The 20,209-nt window shown below is 36.8% G+C and overlaps 1 protein-coding gene across 9 annotated transcripts in view; it reads left to right on the plus strand.

Annotated features, from left to right (window-relative positions):
• The window catches only part of VMP1 (vacuole membrane protein 1), a 131,821-nt gene that overhangs the window by 92,150 nt on the left and 19,462 nt on the right, over window positions 1-20,209 (plus strand). For 8 of the 9 annotated variants that reach the window (XM_072646897.1, XM_072646902.1, XM_072646899.1 and 5 more), the window contains 2 exons: window positions 3,290-3,406; window positions 19,592-19,653. In XM_072646897.1, coding sequence (XP_072502998.1) covers window positions 3,290-3,406; window positions 19,592-19,653 — 179 coding nt within the window. The remainder of the gene's footprint in view (window positions 1-3,289; window positions 3,407-19,591; window positions 19,654-20,209) is intronic. The other variant, XM_072646903.1, reaches the window with a different exon arrangement.

The following is a 20,209-nucleotide window of genomic DNA, read 5'->3' on the forward strand; positions in this document are numbered from 1 at the left end:
TGCTCATTAAATGAGCTATTTTCTATGGAGTGAGAGGATGTCTTGTTTATTGACTTCTATACATTCTGTCACACAGTGATGAATTCAGACTTAAATAGCTTGCCTCACTGAGCAAAAAAGTCACAATCCATCTTCCCCATGGAGAATTTATGATTGCTTTCCTTTAACCAAGCAGTGATGCTTCTGTGCTTTCCATGGAGTTATGTGCATAGATCTTTATGCCCATTTTCCAGGGATTAGTTAGTTCCCTGGTAGAACTACATCAACACAATGAAACTTGTTTTAGGTGGTTAGTTACTGTCTAGCTGTCAGCTCAAATACTACCTTTCCTCCCAAATTGTCTTGTGTCTATTTTATGTAAATCTTTTTGTTTATATGTTGTCTCCTCTCCCTTGATTTCAAACTCCTTGAGGATAAGGACTTAACTTTTGTTGTTATTATCATCAGCGTCTAGTACTGAACCTGAATGTCTTTCATTGAGAAAGACTTTTGGCCTTGCAAACAAAGTAATTGTGTAAAATTTAACTAATGGAGTAAATATATCTATTTTTTTGACTGACAGATTCAGCTAGGTACGTACTTTTAAAGTCATGAAAGCAAACATATACATTTGAGCCACCAGTTAGTAAAGACAGGGATTCATTTAGTTCAGTTTGATCCCCAATATTCTTTTAAATTATCAGCCTTGCAGAAAGTTTTTATAATATTGGTGAACTCACTATAGTTTTAATTGACTCCATCTGTGTTTACTATACTTTTCCCTGCCTTATCTTTCTTCTTTCATGTGTCTGTAGGTCAGGGAGAGATAAATGTGTTCCTCTATTAGAAAAGAGAGGCAGAAGTTATTAAATCTCTCAGCACTCAGTCCAATTTCCAGCTCTTGATCAGTGGTTCTTTATAATGGCTTGAGGTCTTATGAATTAGCTAGTTTATAAAAGTACACTAAATAACAAGTGAAAGAATAGCCTTTGGTTAATGTATAAACCAACTTGTGTTTATCATGTTTATCAGTTACTTAAACAAATGGTAGATTTTAAGACATTCCACGAATTAGAGCCTTGAAGTTGTACCCTCTACTTTACTAATTCATTTTTATAAATGGTCCCCATCTTATTTTCAAAGTCTGGCCTATTTTCCTTAGTAAGACTGACTAAGAAAATGGCTACAGTTGTGCTGTTTTGAGTCCTGCCAGCTTCTTGAAATGCTTCTTTTTCTTTTATAATCTTCTGCAATATTTGTAACTAATTAACTAGTAGTAAACTAGTAATACTGCCTAGTTATTAAGAACCAGTGAAATTAACTTTTTAAACCAGCTATGAAGGTTTTGGAACCTTCAATGTGATAGCATGTAACATAGAACGAATCTCTCATCTCCTGTGACTAGAATCCATTTCCTCATGACCTCTGCCCTTTCAAATCCATAGCATCCTTCAAGGCTCAGCTCAAATACTACCTTTCCTCCCAAATTGTCTTGTATCTATTTTATGTAAATCTTTTTGTTTACATGTTTTCTCCTCTCCCTTGATTTCAAACTCCTTGAGGATAAGGACTTAACTTTTGTTGTTACATCATCAGTGTCTAGTACTGAACCTGGTGCACATATTAAGACTTTAGTAAAGTATGTGATTTTTTCTACTTACTGAGTTTCAGAAATTCCCCTCTCCCCCCCATACTTACAGAAGATGTCTACATGTTGAGTTTCAATAAAAGTGAGTTCTGCTAATTACTTTAGTCTTTAACACCTAAATCAAGAGAAATCAAAGCCCTAGAGATTAAAATATTAATTTATAAATTTTCTAAAATCTAATTTTCTTTTATATTTTTAGTACTAAGTTACCAAGAGAATAGATAGCATATATGCCCAGAAATTTAGTTATTTGACTATAGCTTCTCTCATCCAAAGCAGAGAGAGCCTTTTGTTGACTACATGTAAATATTGTGGAATTCCAATTATGAACCTTTTTAATTTTTGAAAATCCTACCTTATATTTTAAAAATTCATTTTAGTTCACAAAATAAAGAAGGAACTGGCAGTAAGTAAAATGTATAGATTTTAAAGGGACTACAGTACAGTGGTAATAAGACTATTTAGGGGTAATGAGACCTGAATTATCATGAGCTCTGCCACTTAAGTAGCCATGAGAACTTGGGTAAAATCATTGAACATTTTTAGACCTCAGTTTCTTCTTGTCAGATGAAAAGGAGTGTACTGCATAAATTCTGATGCCTTTTCTATGTCAGTTGTTCAGTGACTGATTCTGATGCAGTGGTGTGAGGCATTGCAGGTTGAAAAAGAAGAAAAATGCTTTTTAAAATTTTAGTATTAATATAATAATACTTGAATTATAGTGTAGTTGTACTTTACTTTTGAAAACACCTGTTCAGATGTCTTTTTAAACAAACCAACTCTATTCTGCCTATATTTTAGAAGAGAATGACTTAATTTCACCAACTTTTCAGTGGTTAGTCCCACAGTCAATGGGGCAGTAATCTTGGAAGGAAAATGGAGTGGTCAGAAACTGTGGGTTCTGTTTATTCTGAAATGATAACATCTTTTAGCATTCCTGAAATTAGGGCATATTTGGGAAAGGGATTATATGTGATCAGTTTTTCTTGGAACTGTCTGTTCAAGGCATATCTGAAGTTGTGGATTGTAATAGCATACTTGACAGTATTTTAAAATAAATCCCATAACCATAAGGTTTTAAGGCTCACAGAAATGAAATAACAAGCAATTTTGAAGCTGAAAAAAATCATTAAATTTATCTCTGTATCTCTTTATTGAATTTCATGTTTACCTTTTTTGAACAAGTATGTTGTCATACCCAAAAGATACATGCCAAGTCATATTCTTGCTTGGGGCTAAATTAGATGCTAGTACTCAGACCATTATAGAAATGTTTTTTAGAATCCTATCTAATTTGTATCTTTAAAATAACATTTAACCAATGAATTACCAAATACCAGTAAAATGAAACTGGATTGCTAGGGATCTCATGACTTTATGCCAGTCTGATGAAGTAGTAGTCCTAGGATAGCCTTATATGAAACTGTAACAAGTTAAGATAAAGTACTAGATGGATACACATGAGAGATAGGACAGTTATAAATCAAAAAACAGCTTATTTCTCTCATCTGCGTTTTAGAAGTAATTTGGGAAGTAGGGAATTAAATAGGACAGATTTTAAAGTATAAAGACATATACAAATAATCAATGCATGCTTTTTTGGTTATTTTAGTTGAGTGGGCTTTTCATGTTTATCATTTTCCCCCCATTCTTCCCTCTTAGATTCCAAACCCTCTGTTTGATCTGGCAGGAATAACATGTGGACATTTCCTTGTTCCCTTTTGGACTTTCTTTGGTGCAACCCTTATTGGGAAAGCAATAGTTAAGATGCACATCCAGGTAAGTATATTGTTTCTTAATCCATAAGACCAAACAGAAACCTAAAATGCATTTCCCCCAGTCCCTTATGGTGACCTAGTATTATGTCTTCTATTCAATAATAGTTTTCTTAGGAATTTTAAGGTGCCCTAAAAGAAAGTAAATTTCTGAAAGGTTTCCCTCATTTGAAAAATTGGTCCCTCAGGTTATTTTTTCCCCTAGTTCAAACCCCAATGTGATATCCCTGAAGATCTTAGTGATTAAGTCAAGTCATCTACCTACAATTTTTAGCAATTTGGAAATGTTCCACTAGGGGCCATGAATGTTATATTAGGGTTCAAGTTTACCAGACATAAACTGAGAGAATATTATTTTCTTTCAGTGACATTCATTTTCTTACATACACTCTATTTAGCATTTCCTGCCGTGGTACCAAAATCCTTTACTGAAAACCAGCCAGATGTTAGTGTTGGGAAGAATGGGGAAGAAGCAGCTACCAGTCCGCCTAGAAGATGTGGGCTGTGGTTAGAGAAGGGAGAATCTACTTGTGCCTAGAGCTACTGTTAAAATGAAGTTAGAAGTAAAGGCCTGGGGATAACGGGGGAGAAGGGAGAGGTTACAAAACCAACAGAAAAACACTGGATACTGGATATAAGCTGATAGTAGAGGGGAATAAGGAGCCATTAGGCATAGCTGCTGTAGAAAATGAAGATAGAGAGGATTTCCCATGTTAATTTAGTCTTCCTTCTCTGCTGCTCTTTTCTTTAAATGTATGCCTTGCGTTATACTATGAAGAATTTGTACTAACAGACAATACTCCTTTGATCAACATAACATTTTTAAGCACTTACTCTATGCAAGACTCTAGAATGTAAAGCCAAAAATAAAAAAGTTCTAGACCTCAGGGAGCTTTTGCTTAGGGATTCAGGACATTCATTGTAAATAAAGGTAATTTGATGAGTTAACCATTAACAATGGGGAGGTTAAGGGAAGGACTTTCAGAAGTTTTACCTGAACTGAATCTTGAAAGAAGATATAGATTCTAAAAGACAGAAATGGTGCTGGAGTACATTCCAGACCTGGGAGGTGGTTTCTGAAAAATACACATAGATAAGAGAGGGAATATTGAGTTCAGGGTAGAACTGATCATCTAGATCAAACTTAGCTGGGCCATTATATTGCCCATGAAACTCCTGAATGTAACCTGAACCAAATTAAACCATAATTGGAAAATATTTAACAAAATAAAAATGCAGTAAAACATAGATAATGTTAATTTATGGTTTTCTAAGTCAGTGTTCAATCCACAAGGAACCCTTTCTATTGAGGTTGACATCATTGCTCTATATTGCCTAGAATTTATTTATTTATTTTTTGGTGGGGGCTGGTAGTATGAAATAAGGCTTGAAAAATAAGTTGGGAATTCATCCTGGGAGGAAGTCCCATATGTATCAATAATAGGAGGCTTTAGTGAGAACTGAAAGCTTATTTACCATGAGAGGATTTGATGAGGACTGGAGGGGAGAGGGTGGGTATAGGAACTCCAAGACTGAAATTTCCTGTGTGGGCCCTCTGGAGAAAGAATTCATGGACTCAAGTATTGTTGAGGTCAAGGTAAAGATTTATTACACTTTTCAGTGGGAAAGAGTTCTTAGGGAACCTGCAACCTTAGAAAGTACAGGTAAAGTTTATATAGGCTATTCGATAATAAAACATGTGCCAAATATGCTAACTAGGTGATTTAGGGTGGGGATTAGGGAGTGGTTAGTTCTTAAAGGAACATGCACTTTTAGTATCTACTATGCAGGTATTTTACTCAGAGTTCATCAGGAAATAGCCCAAGGGAGGGGTTACATGGAGGTGTGGTTTTGGTCCTGAAATGACACTAAGTCAACTAACTGTCAGGGCTGACTAAAGAATACCAGGCTGCTCTCATCAATGTCTTGTTAGTCAAGATAAATGTAAGGGAGTATACATATGTCTAAGTCTAGGATACATATGTTTGATCAATGAGTAGTCATTGTCATTATGATCCAATAGACAGCTGGTTCAGACTGATAAATTCTATAGGTGCAACTGGCTACTGTAGCAGGAAGGGAGATAACAGTTGTAACTGTAGCAGGTTGTGTCCTTGGGCTGGGGAGAAACTGCCTGGGATAGTGTTTTGAGGCTAGGGAGAAATGTGATTTTTAGAGAGAAATGTGATTTAGAACTGGGGTTCAAGCACATGCACCCAAGCACCCCATCAGATTCAGATTGGTGAGAAGCCTTTTACATGTAATGAATATGGGAAGGCCTTCTTTCAGAGTTCACCCCTTGTTGCTCATGAAAGCATTCATTTTAGAAAGAAATCTCATGAATGCCATGAGTTGCCATAAAGTTGTTAGAACACTCATAGAGTCTATGCTGAATAGAAACCTGATGAATGCAGTCAGTGTGTTATATATCCTTCAGGCTACAATCATCCTTTATCTTCCATAAGAAAATTCACACTGGAGAGACATCTGATCACTGTAATGAATGTGAAAAGGGTTTCATACAAAATGCAGAATTTATTAGAAGAAAATTCATTCTAGGGAGAAGTACTCAGGCATTCCTGCAAAATGGACATAAGTAAAATATTTGCCTTGCAAATACCCCAAACATAAAAAAAAGATAAGTAATTACAAAAAAAATAAGTAATGAAATAAATTACCCTATATATAAGGTTTTTTTAAATGAAAGAATTCTGACTTACAAAATTAAAAAGAGAGAAATTGTCAAGGCATAAAGGACACAAGGAAATAAAGATCTGATTAGAATTTAAACAAGAAAATTTAAACAAAAGCTGAAGGAATGGAACTGAAGCACCATAAACTAAATCCCATAATATCCCTTCAAGTAAATTAAGTATTTTGTTTGTTTTGTTTTTTGTGTGTTTGTGCAACAAAATTGCAGAATAGGAGAGTACGTAAATGAGGACAGAGAGGAAGGAATGTTATACCCTTATCAAGTCCATGGGTAAAGAAGGGAAGCATTACTACCCACTGTGGTCTCTCAGAAAGCAGAAAATTTATGGGAGAATAAAAGAGACCACAAAAGGAAGAGATTAAAACTGGGGAATGTTTTAACCTGCTAACAAGGAGGAGGGAGGGTATTACTAAAGAACACTCCAGTAGGAGAAGAGGTGATGGAAGATGGGAACCTTATGATGACTTTAACCTGGAGGGAGTTATATTGGGAAACCATCTTTTTTGAATGTTTTGCTATTATAGACAGCATCCTGTCTTGGGAGAAAGGGAGGTAAATATTAGCTGCTAAAGGCAGCTGGCACCCATACTGGACCTAGAAATGAGACAGCATAGCCAATGGAAAGACAAACCATCCTGGGGCAGGCAGGGAATAGAATAGAATTAAATTGCATAGGAACACAGGTTAATTTCTTTCATAGGGCACTGCTTCATCTATGTTAATTCCCACTTCCAAAGACAGGTGCTCAGCATAAAAAAAGAGAGCATGACACAAGATCTATAAAGCCATAACCTAGCATTGGTTAGAAGACAGAGAGCTTCAATGTGATACTTCAGAAAATTTAACTCCATGTGAAAGAGCTTTTAAGTGAGGAAATAGACTATAAATCAAAGAATAAGAACAAAGCCAAGAAATTCTCTTTAGAAAAATGTCACATACTACTCCTACTATCCAAAAAAAAAGAAGTTGGAAAGATAAAGAGGAAGGAGATTTTGAACTAACCACCACTTACCTGAGGGGGGCAGGGAAAGGGGAAAGAGATATTTAAATAATCACAGAAAAAGAAATAAATTAAATAAAATCACAAACTAGGGGAAATAGGAGTGAGGGCTCAGATGGGAAAGAGGGCCTGTGGAAATAGGGTTGTATTAAAGTAGTTTAAGCAACACTAATCCTAGTGATAAGGTATTGACTTCAAAGAGGAAGGGGATTAAAATAATAATATTTTGAAAAGCAGTACTAGGGGAGCATAACCAAGATGGTGGAGTAGAAGGAGATACTTGCTAGAGCTTTCCCCCTAAACCCAGCCAAATACCTGTGAAAAATGACTATAAACAAATTCTGGAGCTGCAGAACCCACAGAATGATAGAGTGAAGCAAATCTCTAACCCAAGACTTCTTGGAAGGTTGACAGGAAGCATTTATCTCGCCGCACTGGGAGCAGAACACAGTCCAGCGTGGGCCATCCTGTACAGAAGGTACTTGGGCAGGCCTATGGTGAACTGAATTTCTGGCACCTATGTCAGTTTTCAGACCTCACAACCCCAAAATATCAAGGACAAATTGGAAGATCATTGGAAGAAACCTGTCAGACCTATGTGAGAGAGTAGAGTGGTCCAGCCCCACAGCGGTGGCAGCCACAGCAGGGCAGAGGCAGTAGCTCTTTCTGAAGCTCTAGGCCCACAGATTGTGGGGTGATTGAGCAGCTGGCAGTACACTCCCCCACCCCACTGGAAGAAGAGTACTGTCTTGACAAAGAGCACAAAATTCAGGTAAATCACTGGAGAAACGAGCAAAAACCAGAAGAAGAGTCAGATTATGGAATCTTACTTTGGTGACAAGGAAAACCAAAATATACAAACAGAAGGTGGTGACAAAGTCAAAGCTCCTACATCCAAAGCCTCCAAGAAAAATATGAATTTGTCTAAGGCCATGGAAGAACTCAAAAAGGATTTTGAAAATCAAGTAAGAAAAGTAGAGCAAAAATTGGGAAGAGTAATGAGTGATGCAAGAAAATCATGAAAAATGAGTCAACTGCTAGCTAAAGGGGACCCAAAAAACTGCTGAAGAAAGTAACACTTTATGACAGGTCAAAGGAGAGAATGGAATAAATGGAGGGCAGGATAGGACGGAGGGAAATGTGGTTAGTCTTTCACAGCATAACTATTATGGAAGTGTTTTGCCTTGTTACACTTGTATGACCTATATTGAATTGCTTGTTTTCTCAGTGAGAGTGGGTGGGGAGGGAGGAAGAGAGAGAATATGGAGTTCAGAGCTTTAATAATGAATGTTGAAAATTGTTTTAGCATGCAGCTGGAAAATAAGATATACAGACAGTGGGGCATAGAAATCTATTTTGCCCTACAGGAAAATAGAGGGGAGAAGGATGGAAGAAGAGGGGGGTATTAGAAGGGAGGACAAACTGGAGGAAGGGGTGGGTGGGGTGCATAATGTCCTGGGGTGGGTGGTGGGGAGAGATGGGGAGAAAATTTTGAATTCAAATTCTTGTGGAAATGAATGTTGAGAACTGAAAAATAAATAGATTATATATTAAAAATGACACTTTAAAAAATATGCTAACCCAAATGGCAAAAGAGATCCAGAAAGCCAGTGAGGAGAGGAATGCCCTAAAAAGCAGAATTGGCCAGATGGAAAAGAAGGTCTAAAAGCTCACTGAAGAAAATAATTCCTTAAAGATTAGAATGAAGCAGCTGGAAGCTAATGACTATGAAAAATCAAGAAATTATGAAACGACCAAAGGAATGAAAAAATAACAGTGTGAAATATCTCATTGGGAAGATAGCTGACCTGAAAAATAAATCCAGGAGAGATAATTTTAAAATTATTGGACTACCTGAAAGCTATGATCAAAAAAGGAGCCTAGATATCATCTTTCAAGAAATTATCAAGGAAAACTGCCCTGATATTCTAGAACCAGAGGGTAAATAAATATTGAAAAAATACACCAATCACCTCCACCTTGTGGAAACACAATCAGGATAACACAAGATCTAGCAGCTTCTACATTAAGGGATCAAAAGACTTGGAATATGATATTCCTGAGATCAAAAGAGTTAGGATTAAAACCAAAAATCACCTACCTCACAAAACTAAGTATAATGCTTCAGGAGAAAAAAATGGTCATTCAATGAAATAGAGAATTTTCAAGCATTCTTATGAAAAGACCAGAGCTGAATGGAAAATTTGACTTTCAAATACAAGACTCAAGAGAAGCATGAACAGGTAAATAGGAAAGAGAAATCATAAGAGACTTGCTAACGTTGAATTGTTTACATTTCTACATGGAAAGATGATATTTGTAACTCATGAGACCTTTCTCACTATTAGGGTAGTTGAAAAGGAACATGTATATAGACAGAGGGCACAGAGTGAGTTGAATATGAAGGGATGATATCTAAAAAATTAAATTAAAGGGTGAGAGAGAGGAATGTACTGGGAGAAGGAGAGAGAGAGGTAGAGTAGGGTAAACTATGTCACATAAAATAGGTAAGAAAAAGCTTTTACAATGGAGGGGAAGAGGGAGAAGGTAAGAGAGAATGAGTGAACCTTACTCATCAGATTTGGCTTAAGGAGGGAATAACACACAACTGGGTATGAAAATCTATCTTACTTTAGAGGAAAGTAGGAGGAAATGGATAAGGGGAAGATGATAGAAAGGAGGGCAAATGGGAGGAATAAGTAATTAGAAGTAAATACTTTCAAGAAGGGACAAGGTCAAAAGAGAGAATAGAATAAGTGGGGGGCAGGATAGGATGAAAGGAAATATAGTTAATTTTCATGACTGTTATAGTGTTTTGCATAATTATACATGTGTAACCTATATATCAAATTTCTTGCCTTCTCAGTGGGGATGGGTGGGGAGGTAGGAATGGAGAGAAGTTGGAACTCAAAGTTTTAAAAACAAATGTTAAAAATTGTTTTTACCTGCAACTGGGAAATAAGACATATAGGCAATGGGGTATAGATCTATTTTGCCCTACAAGAAAATAGAGGGGAAGGAGATGAGAGAAGGGAGACATGTGATAGAAGGAAGCGCAGGTTTGGGCAAGAGGTAATTGGAATGCATAATCTCTTGGGGTGGGCAGAGGGGAGAAAATTTGGAATTCAAAATCTTGTGGAAGTAAATGTTGAATGAAAACTAAAAATAAATAAATTTTAAAAAAAGAAAGAAAAGCCATGCTAGAGATACAAATAAAGGAAAACATAAACCTATCGTTCTCATCTTCCTACATCTTAGTCCTCATCACATATTCTTTGATCCAGTGACACTGGCCCCCTGGCTGTTGTGGAACGAGACACTCCATCTCTTGGCTCTAGGCATTTTCTCCTACTGTCCACTATTCCTAGAATGTTCTCCCTCTTCCATCTCATCCTGCTGCCTTCTCTGGCTTCCTTTAGCTCCCAAGTAAAATTCAATTTTCTATGGAAAGCCTATCCCAACCCCTTTTAATTCTAGTGCCTTCCCTCTTTCTATTATTTCCTATTTTTCCTTATATAATTTGTTAGTATTTGTTTCATGTTGTCTTCTCCATAAGACTGTGAGTGAGTCCCCTTGAGCTTAAAGAGTGTTTTGTTTTATTTTGTTTGTTTACGTTTTCTTCTTCTTCTTCTTTTTTTTTTTTTTTGCCTCTTCAGTGCTTAACATACTGCTTGGCACATCCCAAATAATGTTTATTGATTGACTCACTCTGGTCTTTTCATCAGAAACATTTGAAAGTTCAGTAGTCCATTAAAGGACCATTTTCTCCTCCAATATTATTATACCTAGCTTTGCAGCCTAAGTTATTTTGGTTGTAAGCCTATATCTCTTTCCTTTTAGAATTTTAGAATTTTATATTCCAGTATTTCTTGCCTTTAGTAGAAGCTGCCAGGTCTTGTGTGATACTGACTGTGGTTCTTGGTGTGTGAACTACTCCTTTTTGGATGCTTAAGTATTTTTTCTTTGAGATGGGAGCTCAAGATTTTGGGTATAATATTCCACGGTCCTTTCCTTTAGATTTTTCTTAAGGAGGTAATTGATGGATTTCTTCTCTTTTCACTTTTCCTTCTTGATTCAATCAAATCTGGGCATTTTGATTTATGATTTCTTAGAATATAGGATTTTATTTAAAATCATGTTTTTCAGGAAGTTCAGTGATTCCTAAATTACCATTTGACTTCTTTTCCAGGTCAGTTTTTTTATATCAAATGTCTTATATTTTCTTTTTTTCCTGCATCTTTTGATTTTTGTTTTAGTTATTTCTTGCTGTCTCATGGAATGATTGATTTCTGTTTTGCCCGTTCTTATTTTCAGGGAATCTGTTACTTGGGTGTGGTTTAACACTTTCTCTTTATTCTTCTCCAGTTATTTCTGCCAGAAATTTTATTTCGCTTTTTGCATCATCCTTTATTTTTCTTAGGAATTTACAGTCTTTGTGGAAAATTTTTCTTGTACTATTTGTAGTTGTTACAGGTTTTTTTAATACTGTTTGTGTGTTTTCTTGACTTATCCATCTCTCCACTTTTAGTTGTTGAATTTGAGCTTTGTGCCAGTTCTGGGCTTCTTCCCTCCTGCTGTGTTTTTGAATGGGGTTGTTGGCTCTGTGTGATCTTGCTTTGAGTTACTTGAGTTCTCCACTGACCTCATCATCAACTGAAGCTACTCTCTTCAGTGTCACTAATCGTCTTTTAATCACCAAATTTCATGGCTTTCAATCTTCATTCTCAATCTCTGTAGCCTTTGACACTGCTAATCACCCTCTTCACCTGTATATTTTCTTCTTTGTTCCTGTGAGAAAAAGAATAAACATTCACATAGCACCTGCTGTGTGTAAGGGGGCAGCCAGGTGGTGCAGTGGATAGAGCACCAGTGCAGAAGTCAGGAGGACCTGAATTCAAATCTCACCTCAGACACTTGACACTCACTAGCTGTGTGACCTTGGGCAAGTCACTTACCCCAATTGCCTCATCCTGGGTCATCTCCAGTCATCCTGATGAGTATCTGGTCCCTGGATTCAGATGGCTCTGGAGGAGAAGTGAGGCTGGTGACCTGCACAGCCTTCCTTCACTCAAAACAAAGTCAAGTGCAAGTCATATCATTTCTCTGTTGGCATGGTCTTTGGCAATGAAGGACAAATATACTGTGTGTGAGACACTGTGACAAATTTCATCCTCATAACCACACTGTGAGGCAGATGGTAGGTTTTTTGTTTTTGTTTTGGGGTTTTATGTTTTTGTTTTTTTGGAGGAAAGAAGGCAAGGAAATCAGGGTCAAGTGACTTGCTCACACAACTAGTAAGTGTCAAGTGTCTGAGGCCGAATTTGAACTCAGGTCTTCCTGACTTCAGGGCCAACACTCTGTATATTCCTTGCACCACCTTGCTGACCCCAGATGATAGTTTTATCCCCATTTTTACAGCTGAAGAAATGGAAGCAGAATTTAAATGACTTGCCCAGTGTTACATAGCTAATAAGTATCTGAAGCTGGATTTGAAATCAGAGCTTCCTGATTCTAGGCCCAGTGCTCTACTTGCTGTGCCATAAGCTGCCATTGCACCATCCTCCTTCATTAGATTTTCATCGAGGTCATGGCCAATACCTGTCAGTCTCTCAAAACTGATCCTAAGGCTACTTCTTATCTCTCCCTATGCTATCTCACTTGATGATCTCATCAGCTCCCATGAGTTCAATTATCATCTCTATGTACGTGATTCCTAGATCTATATATCTAGCCCTAATCTCTCTTCTAAGGGCACAAGTATATCATCACCAGATTCCTTTTAGACATCTCAGATTGGATATTCCTTATACATCTCAAACTAAACCTGTCCAAAATGGAACTCATCTTTCAAAATGCAACATCTCCCTTAGTCATACTTCCCCATTATTATCAAAGGCACAACCATCCTCCTAGATACCCAAGCCTCACTCTTACCCTTCATATCCAATCTATTGCTAAATGTTGTCATTTTGACCTTAACAGCATCTCTAATGTAGGTTTCCTCTCCACTCACACACCCTGGTGCAGGCCCTTATCACCTCATGTCTGACAGTTCCAATAGTCATTTAGTCTCCCTGTCTCAGGTCTCTTCCTGCTCCAATGTATCCTGCACTCAGCTCCCAGTGGTTTTTCTCGAGCACAGATCTGACCATGTTTCACTCCCCTATTCAGTGAACTCCAATGACTCCCTGTTACCTTCAGGATAAAATATAAATGCAAATGCTCTACAGGAGCATTCGTGACCAGTCTCCTTTCTGTCTTTCCACTTTTCTTACATTTTGCTTCCCTCTATTGCTTCTAAAATACAGTGACACTGCCCTTTTCACTGTTCTTCAGATACTGCACTCCATCTCCTGACACCCAAAAAAGAGTTTCAGATAAATGTCTTGAGACTGGCTTTAAGGGACAATCATATAAATTGATATCTAGAAGGGAGAGGAGCTCTTTGAATTTTACAAATTACTTATTTGTTTATATTTAGTAAAAGATTCTTTTAAAGTTATTATTTGATTTATTTATCATAATTTATTCAGCCTCTTCAGATTCTAAACTTATATTTGCTGTCCTCTAGCATTTGGCCTAAAAGGTGTCAAGGAGAATAAGTACTGAGAAAGGCAATTGGATTTAGCAGTTGAAAGAGTATTGATATAAAATGAAATGAACATGGAGTTTCTTTTAAGGAGAGGAAGGGATTGTAACAATAGGACAAGTTTTTGGAGGAAAGTCAAGAACAGTAAGGACTTATCTCTGCTCTGATGCATTTCTCAGTAATTACAAATGTTCTTCTGTCTCTGATCTCCCTATTGCTGCTTGACATTTTATTCTTAGGGAAATACTAGTGACCAAAGTTGCTTCTGTTTGTCCAGTTCTGATCATACTTTTTTATATTAGATGCTGGTTTATTTCTTGAATCTGTCATTTTCTCAGTTGTATCCTTAGAACCTCCAAATTCCAGGGACATTGTTGTTTTTTATGGAAAATATTAACTACAAAAAATTTGTCACATGTTATAGAGTACAAATAATTATAAAAACATTAAAATATTGGTTGCTTAGTAGGGATTTCAATATGATAACAGAAAAGCATTGTAAAAAAGCAAAATATGTTATAAATAAGACTTGTCAGCTTAATATTTAAACTCTTAGTGGTAGCATGGTAAACAAATACTTAAAATAATGCTAAATTAAATAGCAGGAGTTAAGGTTCAGGAGGATAAGCCGAAAACCTTTTACCATATTTTTAAGTGCATTTGAATCATTCTTCTAGTTAACATAAGATTTACTTGTTCACATTTGATACTTCTCCCCTTCCCCCAGTCTCCTATAAAGGATCCTTTTTAAAGGAAGATACTGCTTTTAAACCTCTTGGATAGCAACAGTAACATTGTCATTTCTAAAAGTAACACCTTTTCTCCATAACCCAAATTTCCCTAGCTCAGCCATTTCCTTGTCCTGCTTTAAACACTTTTTGAACCTTTTTTCTACCAGCTGGTAAAAATCAGTGAAATATTAAAAGCATTCTGTAGTATCCAATATGAAAAGAACATGTACATTTATTCTTTTAGTTGAGTTAGAATTATTACAAGATAAGCATTTATTTGCTAAAATGGGCAAGAGCCTAACATCAATTTGTCATTTAAGGGAAAGAATCTTTTAAACTTTTCTCCTACGTTAAGGCAAATAGGATATGTTTGTTATGTTCCATTGTATCATAGTTACATACTCCATAAAGGCATGTAACTTGATGTACATCCAGATGTAGCTTAGGCAACAAACATTTCTCAGAACTTGGTATGTAATTTTAGTTGGTATTATAAACATCTTTAACCATTATTTAAATAATAAAAGAAATATACAAAATAAAAGTTTTGGTGTTCAAGCAATCTACCTTTTTCTTCACATTTTTTTCCTCTTGTGCCTTATATTTTTCCTTAGCTTAAATTAATATAACTTTCTGATATATGCATTAAGCAATTTATGTTGATACCTTTTGCCAGCTGTTATCCCTCTCCTGAAAAGTACCAGCTGACTTAGCTATGCCTCTTTCCATTCTTCTTGTTCATTGGACCCTTGAGGACAGCCATTGACTTTCTCCTGATCAGTGGTCAAAATAAGAACTTTGATCTAATTCACTAAGAACCTTTCAAGACTCTTTCTTACTCTGCAGTAACCTGTTAGCTCCCATTAGTTTGTACCCTTTGGCTCCCTCTTTCTCCTGAACCCCCAGTCCCTTTCCTATGTGCCGCGTGTACTTTTATGGAGTTGAGCGTGGCTGTTTTGGGTGCTTTTTTTTGCCTTTTGTTTATTTTTTTGTAACCTTATTTGGACCTCAAACCTGAGATACTCTGAGGGACACATGTTCCCTGTCTGTTTTGTAATTTCTTGGTTTCTCATAAAGTCATTAGCTTCCATCTGCTCCATTCTAATTTTTAACAAACTGTTTTCTTCAGTGAGCTTTTAAACCTTCTTTTCCATTTGGCTTATTCTGCTTTTTAAAGCATTTTTCTCCTCATTGGCTTTTTGGATCTCTTTTGACATTTGGGTTAGTCTATTTTTAAAGGTATTATTTTCTTCAGCATTTTTTTGGGTCTCCTTTAGCAAGCTGTTGACTTGCTTTTCGTGATTTTCTGGCATTGCTCTCATTTCTCTTCCCAATTTTTCCTCCACCTCTCTTACTTAGATTTTTCAGTCTAAGCTCTTTTTTGAGCTCTTGCATGGCCTGAAACCATTGCATATTTGTTTTGGAGGTTTTGGATACAGAAGCCTTGATTTTGATGTCTTCTTCTGATGGTATGCATTGTTCTTCCTCATCCGAAGGGATGGAGGGAAATACCTGTTCACCAAGAAAGTAACCTTCTATCATCATTTTTTCCCCCTTTTTTGGGCATTTTCCCAGCCAGTTACTTGACTTTTAAGTCCTTTGTCAAGTGCAAGGTATACTCTAGGGACCTGTAAGTTCTCAATTCCTCCAAGGTGGCACAATCAGGGCTCTAAAAATGGATACTGCAGTTGCCTGGGGCCAGGGCTAGGTCAAGAGGACCCTGCTCCCTTCTCACTCAAGTGAAAGAGCTTTCTTACTGACCCTTGAAGGCTATCTCTGGTGTTTGTGGGTTGAGGAATCTGGGAACCGCAGCTGCTCCCCAAGATTCCACACCCTGAAGCCTGCTCTGGTCCTGTCCATGCCAGACCGCAGCCAAGGCTGCGCTCCATGGGCTGTGCTCTGCTCTGAGTGAGGTGCAACAGACCTTTCCTGTCAGCCTTCCAGGCTGCCTTGGCCTGGAAATGTCTTTCACTCTGTTGTTTTGTGGCTTCTGCTGCTCTAGAATTTATTTAGAGTCATTTTTACAGGTTTTTTAGGGCTTTTCAGGGAGAGCTACAGCAGGTCTGTCCTTCTACTATGCCATCTTGGCTCCCCCCCTCCTCCCTGTCTGAAGCATTATTTTGTCATACCCAGCACAATGTATTAGGAGGCTACTATAAAGAGAAAAATACTGTGCTGTGTTTGAGAGATGAAATTGTACAGTCATCTGGATGTCTCACTGTATTTTGGGTATCAGAAATGATGGTAGAATAGACTTGTGACAGTAAAACTGAGTAGCAAGACCACTAAGTGTATTATTAGTGAAAGATTTATAACTCCATTTAGCTGGCTTTTAATATACCAGAAAGTCTTTGTTAATGCTTTTTCACATAAATGATCTGCCTTCAACCCTTAATTACCTTGTTTTTTGTGATATCACCACTTAAACGCCTTAGTTGATAAAAATCATCATCTTTCCAGTAATCACCTGTTATTTTTGCATATAATGGAGCACATAAATTCGTAGTTAAGTATCTTTTTGTGATTTGAATGCTAAACCTCAGAATGTAGCATTGCATTCTTTGGCATAATTCTATTTTCTTGTACAATACTCACTCCAAAGTCAGCTATAGAACTTAATCTTAATGTCCCAAGCAGTTTCTCTAAAGACTATAAATTGATGGACAGGTGCTAATTTGCATTGGTAGAGGGAGTTTCATAGTTTATAATTTATTATTCAGTTCTGGGGCAGATTTTAAACTTATGTTCTTATACCAATTATTTTCTCATTGCAAAGTATATGCTAATCTAATCCATCTTTAAAATAATATTTGATATGGAATGAATGCTTTCTACAGGGAAGATAAAAAGTTATCTTATGTTTGGACAAGCTAGTAAAACAGGTTTTTTTATGGATTTGCAAGAGATTTGGTTTTTGTTTTTACTAGTTGGCAAGCTTATTTTAGTCTCAGTATGACCCACTTTTATTATTTTAGCATATAGTAGGAGTATAATGTAGAAGTCTAGAATTACTCTCATTAGGTCTAAGGATGTAATGTGGACCATAGAGAATACTTGTAGGAAAAAACCTACTATCATTAAAAATTCAGTATTCACCAAAACAAGACTAATTCCCCTAAACGGTCTAACAATATGTCATTTCAGCTTTGTGTATCTCCTTGCCACGTGTAACAAGTAGCAAACATTTTCTACGGTCCACATCACACATCTTAGAAGAATGAATGACTTTTCATCTGTACCCATGAGTCCAAACTGGTTTACAGTGGGTCTAGAAATCCTGGGGTATTGGTTAGTGATTTCCTAACATTTCCTGAACCAAAAAGACCAGTACTACAGTCTAATATTTTGAAGGCCATGGATTGGATTTATAAAACTTATCCAAGCATTTAGATTATATCTATAACCTGGATATCCTGCAACAAATTGGTAATTTAGAGGTGAGCCATTGAACCTTGTGTCTAGTCATTTAATGTAATAGACTTCAAACTTTTTTGAGCATGCACCCCCAATATATGTATCTTTACTTACTCACAAATACGTATATATGTATGTGTATATATAAGATGCACATACGTACACACAAACACATATATATATACTATTGTACTAGTAATTGTATACATTATAAAACTTACATAGAAGTTAAAGAAAAATGAAATATTTGATCCTAAGTATTATTGTTCTTCATCCTTCATTCTCAGAAGACCTATGACATCACAAGTGATGTCTTGATTTGCATGTGAATTGGATTTAAGTCAGGCTGAGCTGCACAAAGGGAAGTGGAGTTGACCTCACTGTTTATAGGCTTGGATATGAGTTTTTTGCATGTTCTTTCAGACTAAATCAAAACCAGTCTCATACCTCATGACTTTTGGGCCCAAGTGTTTGTGATGGCGAATTAGGTCATCATGTCTCCTAAAGTCAATAGAGAGTCACTGGGGTTTGAACAGGGGAGTGATAATTGGGCTTTAGAAATATCTTTTTGATGGGGGGGGAAGTACAGCAGGGATTGGAGTGGTAACTTACTGGAGGCACAGAGACAAATTAGGAGGCTTTTGTAGTAGTCCAGGTGAAAGGTGATAAAGGTCTGAATGAGAGTTGTTACTAATGATTGGAGAAAAGGGAATAGTTATGATAGATGTTGTGAAGGTAAAATGGATGAGAATTTGAAGGTGACACTGAGCTTGTGAATCTGAGTGACTGAAAAGATAGTGGCATCCTCAACAGAAATAGAGAAGTTTAAAGGGGTGCAGAGTTTGGGGGAGCAGTATTATAATATCTAATGTGCAGATCACAACCTATCCATGCATCCTCTTCCTGTGTGACTCGCTCTTAATCCCATTTACAACAGAACAGGAGCCAGGGCTCATACTCATGGGTCAGTGCCCAAGAGCATTAAGCTCGTTGAGGGGTGTCTGGAGGTTACCCGAGGAACAGGATGTGGGTACACTAGTGACAGGGGTAATTTAGCTGTTTTTGGTGTGAGTGTACCATTATGGTAAGGTTATAGCTACTCTGAAAGGTCATCTCTAGGATTGGAAGAGGAGTCAGATATTGGGTGCTTGCATAGCCATGGGAGACTAGCTGCAGGAGGGATTGGAGTGAGGGAGTGTTGGATGATAATAAGTGTAAAGGGGGGCAAGTGGAGTTTTGTTTGGGAAGGGTTGGGATGTAACCCATATTCCTATCCATTAATTTAGGAGAAATGCCATGGCCCACTAGGGATACAAGTTTTCCACTTTGGAGAACACTGGTTTAATGGTACATTTCATTCAAGGGATATATCAAAATAATTCAGAAATGTCCAGCAAAAACTCTTTCCAGTCTTTGGTTTCATGACTCATGTTTTCCCATCCAGATATGGTTATAAGCTTGATGTGGCTTGGAAAGACATTTTCCTAGCATTATGCTTGGGAAAAAATTTCTTAGAATGTGGAAATATTAAGAGTAAAATGAAAAATTACAGATAGGTAGCACTTGACCATATTTATTTTTTCCTGTTGTGTTATTTAAAAACAAGAGTTGGAAAAGTCCTTGGGAAGATTTTTGCCTTTCAGTAGTGCTAGTATAAAGCACTGGGAGTTGTGATAGTGACGTGATGTGTGTGTCTTTTGATAGAGTAAATATTCCTTTGACCAAAGTTTTCTTTCTTACAGAAACTTTTCGTTATTATAACTTTCAGCAAACACATAGTAGACCAGATGGTGGCTCTCATTGGGTGAGTAATCATAAGACTAATAATATCTTTACTGTTTGAATGAGAGGAAACACGCAGGAGGTAGTAATGAGATAATGTCTTTGTGAAAATCTTTTATTTGTGGAATTGCAAAAAGGCTTTTGACAAAGAACGAATTATGCTCTACATATGGCTCGTATCTTTTACTAGACTATAAGCTTTGTGAAGGCAAGGACTTAATTTTTATTCTTCTTTGTGTGGCCCGCGACATCTAGCATAGTACCTTGCACCCAGTAAATATTATAAAAATGATTACCAGATACTAGTTGAGTTGGTGACTTAGATTTTATTTGAACTCTTATCCCCTTTTGTCCCACAGCAGAGTAGTATGAAATTCAAGTGGTCTCTGTTTAAATTTAATTTGGCTACTTATTCTTCTAGTCACAAATTATACTTGAAATAATCTTACAAAGTTATAAAACCTATATCATTCCAGAGAAAGAAGAACTTGTTTGTGACATATGAAGCTAGCTCCTTTTCCCACACCCATTTTTCTTAATAAATTTTGTAATGTACAAACTCATGTTAGCTAGTTATT

The sequence above is a fragment of the Notamacropus eugenii genome, chromosome 2 (genome assembly GCF_028372415.1).
Source record: "Notamacropus eugenii isolate mMacEug1 chromosome 2, mMacEug1.pri_v2, whole genome shotgun sequence".
In the NCBI taxonomy this organism is placed as follows: Eukaryota; Metazoa; Chordata; class Mammalia; order Diprotodontia; family Macropodidae; genus Notamacropus; species Notamacropus eugenii.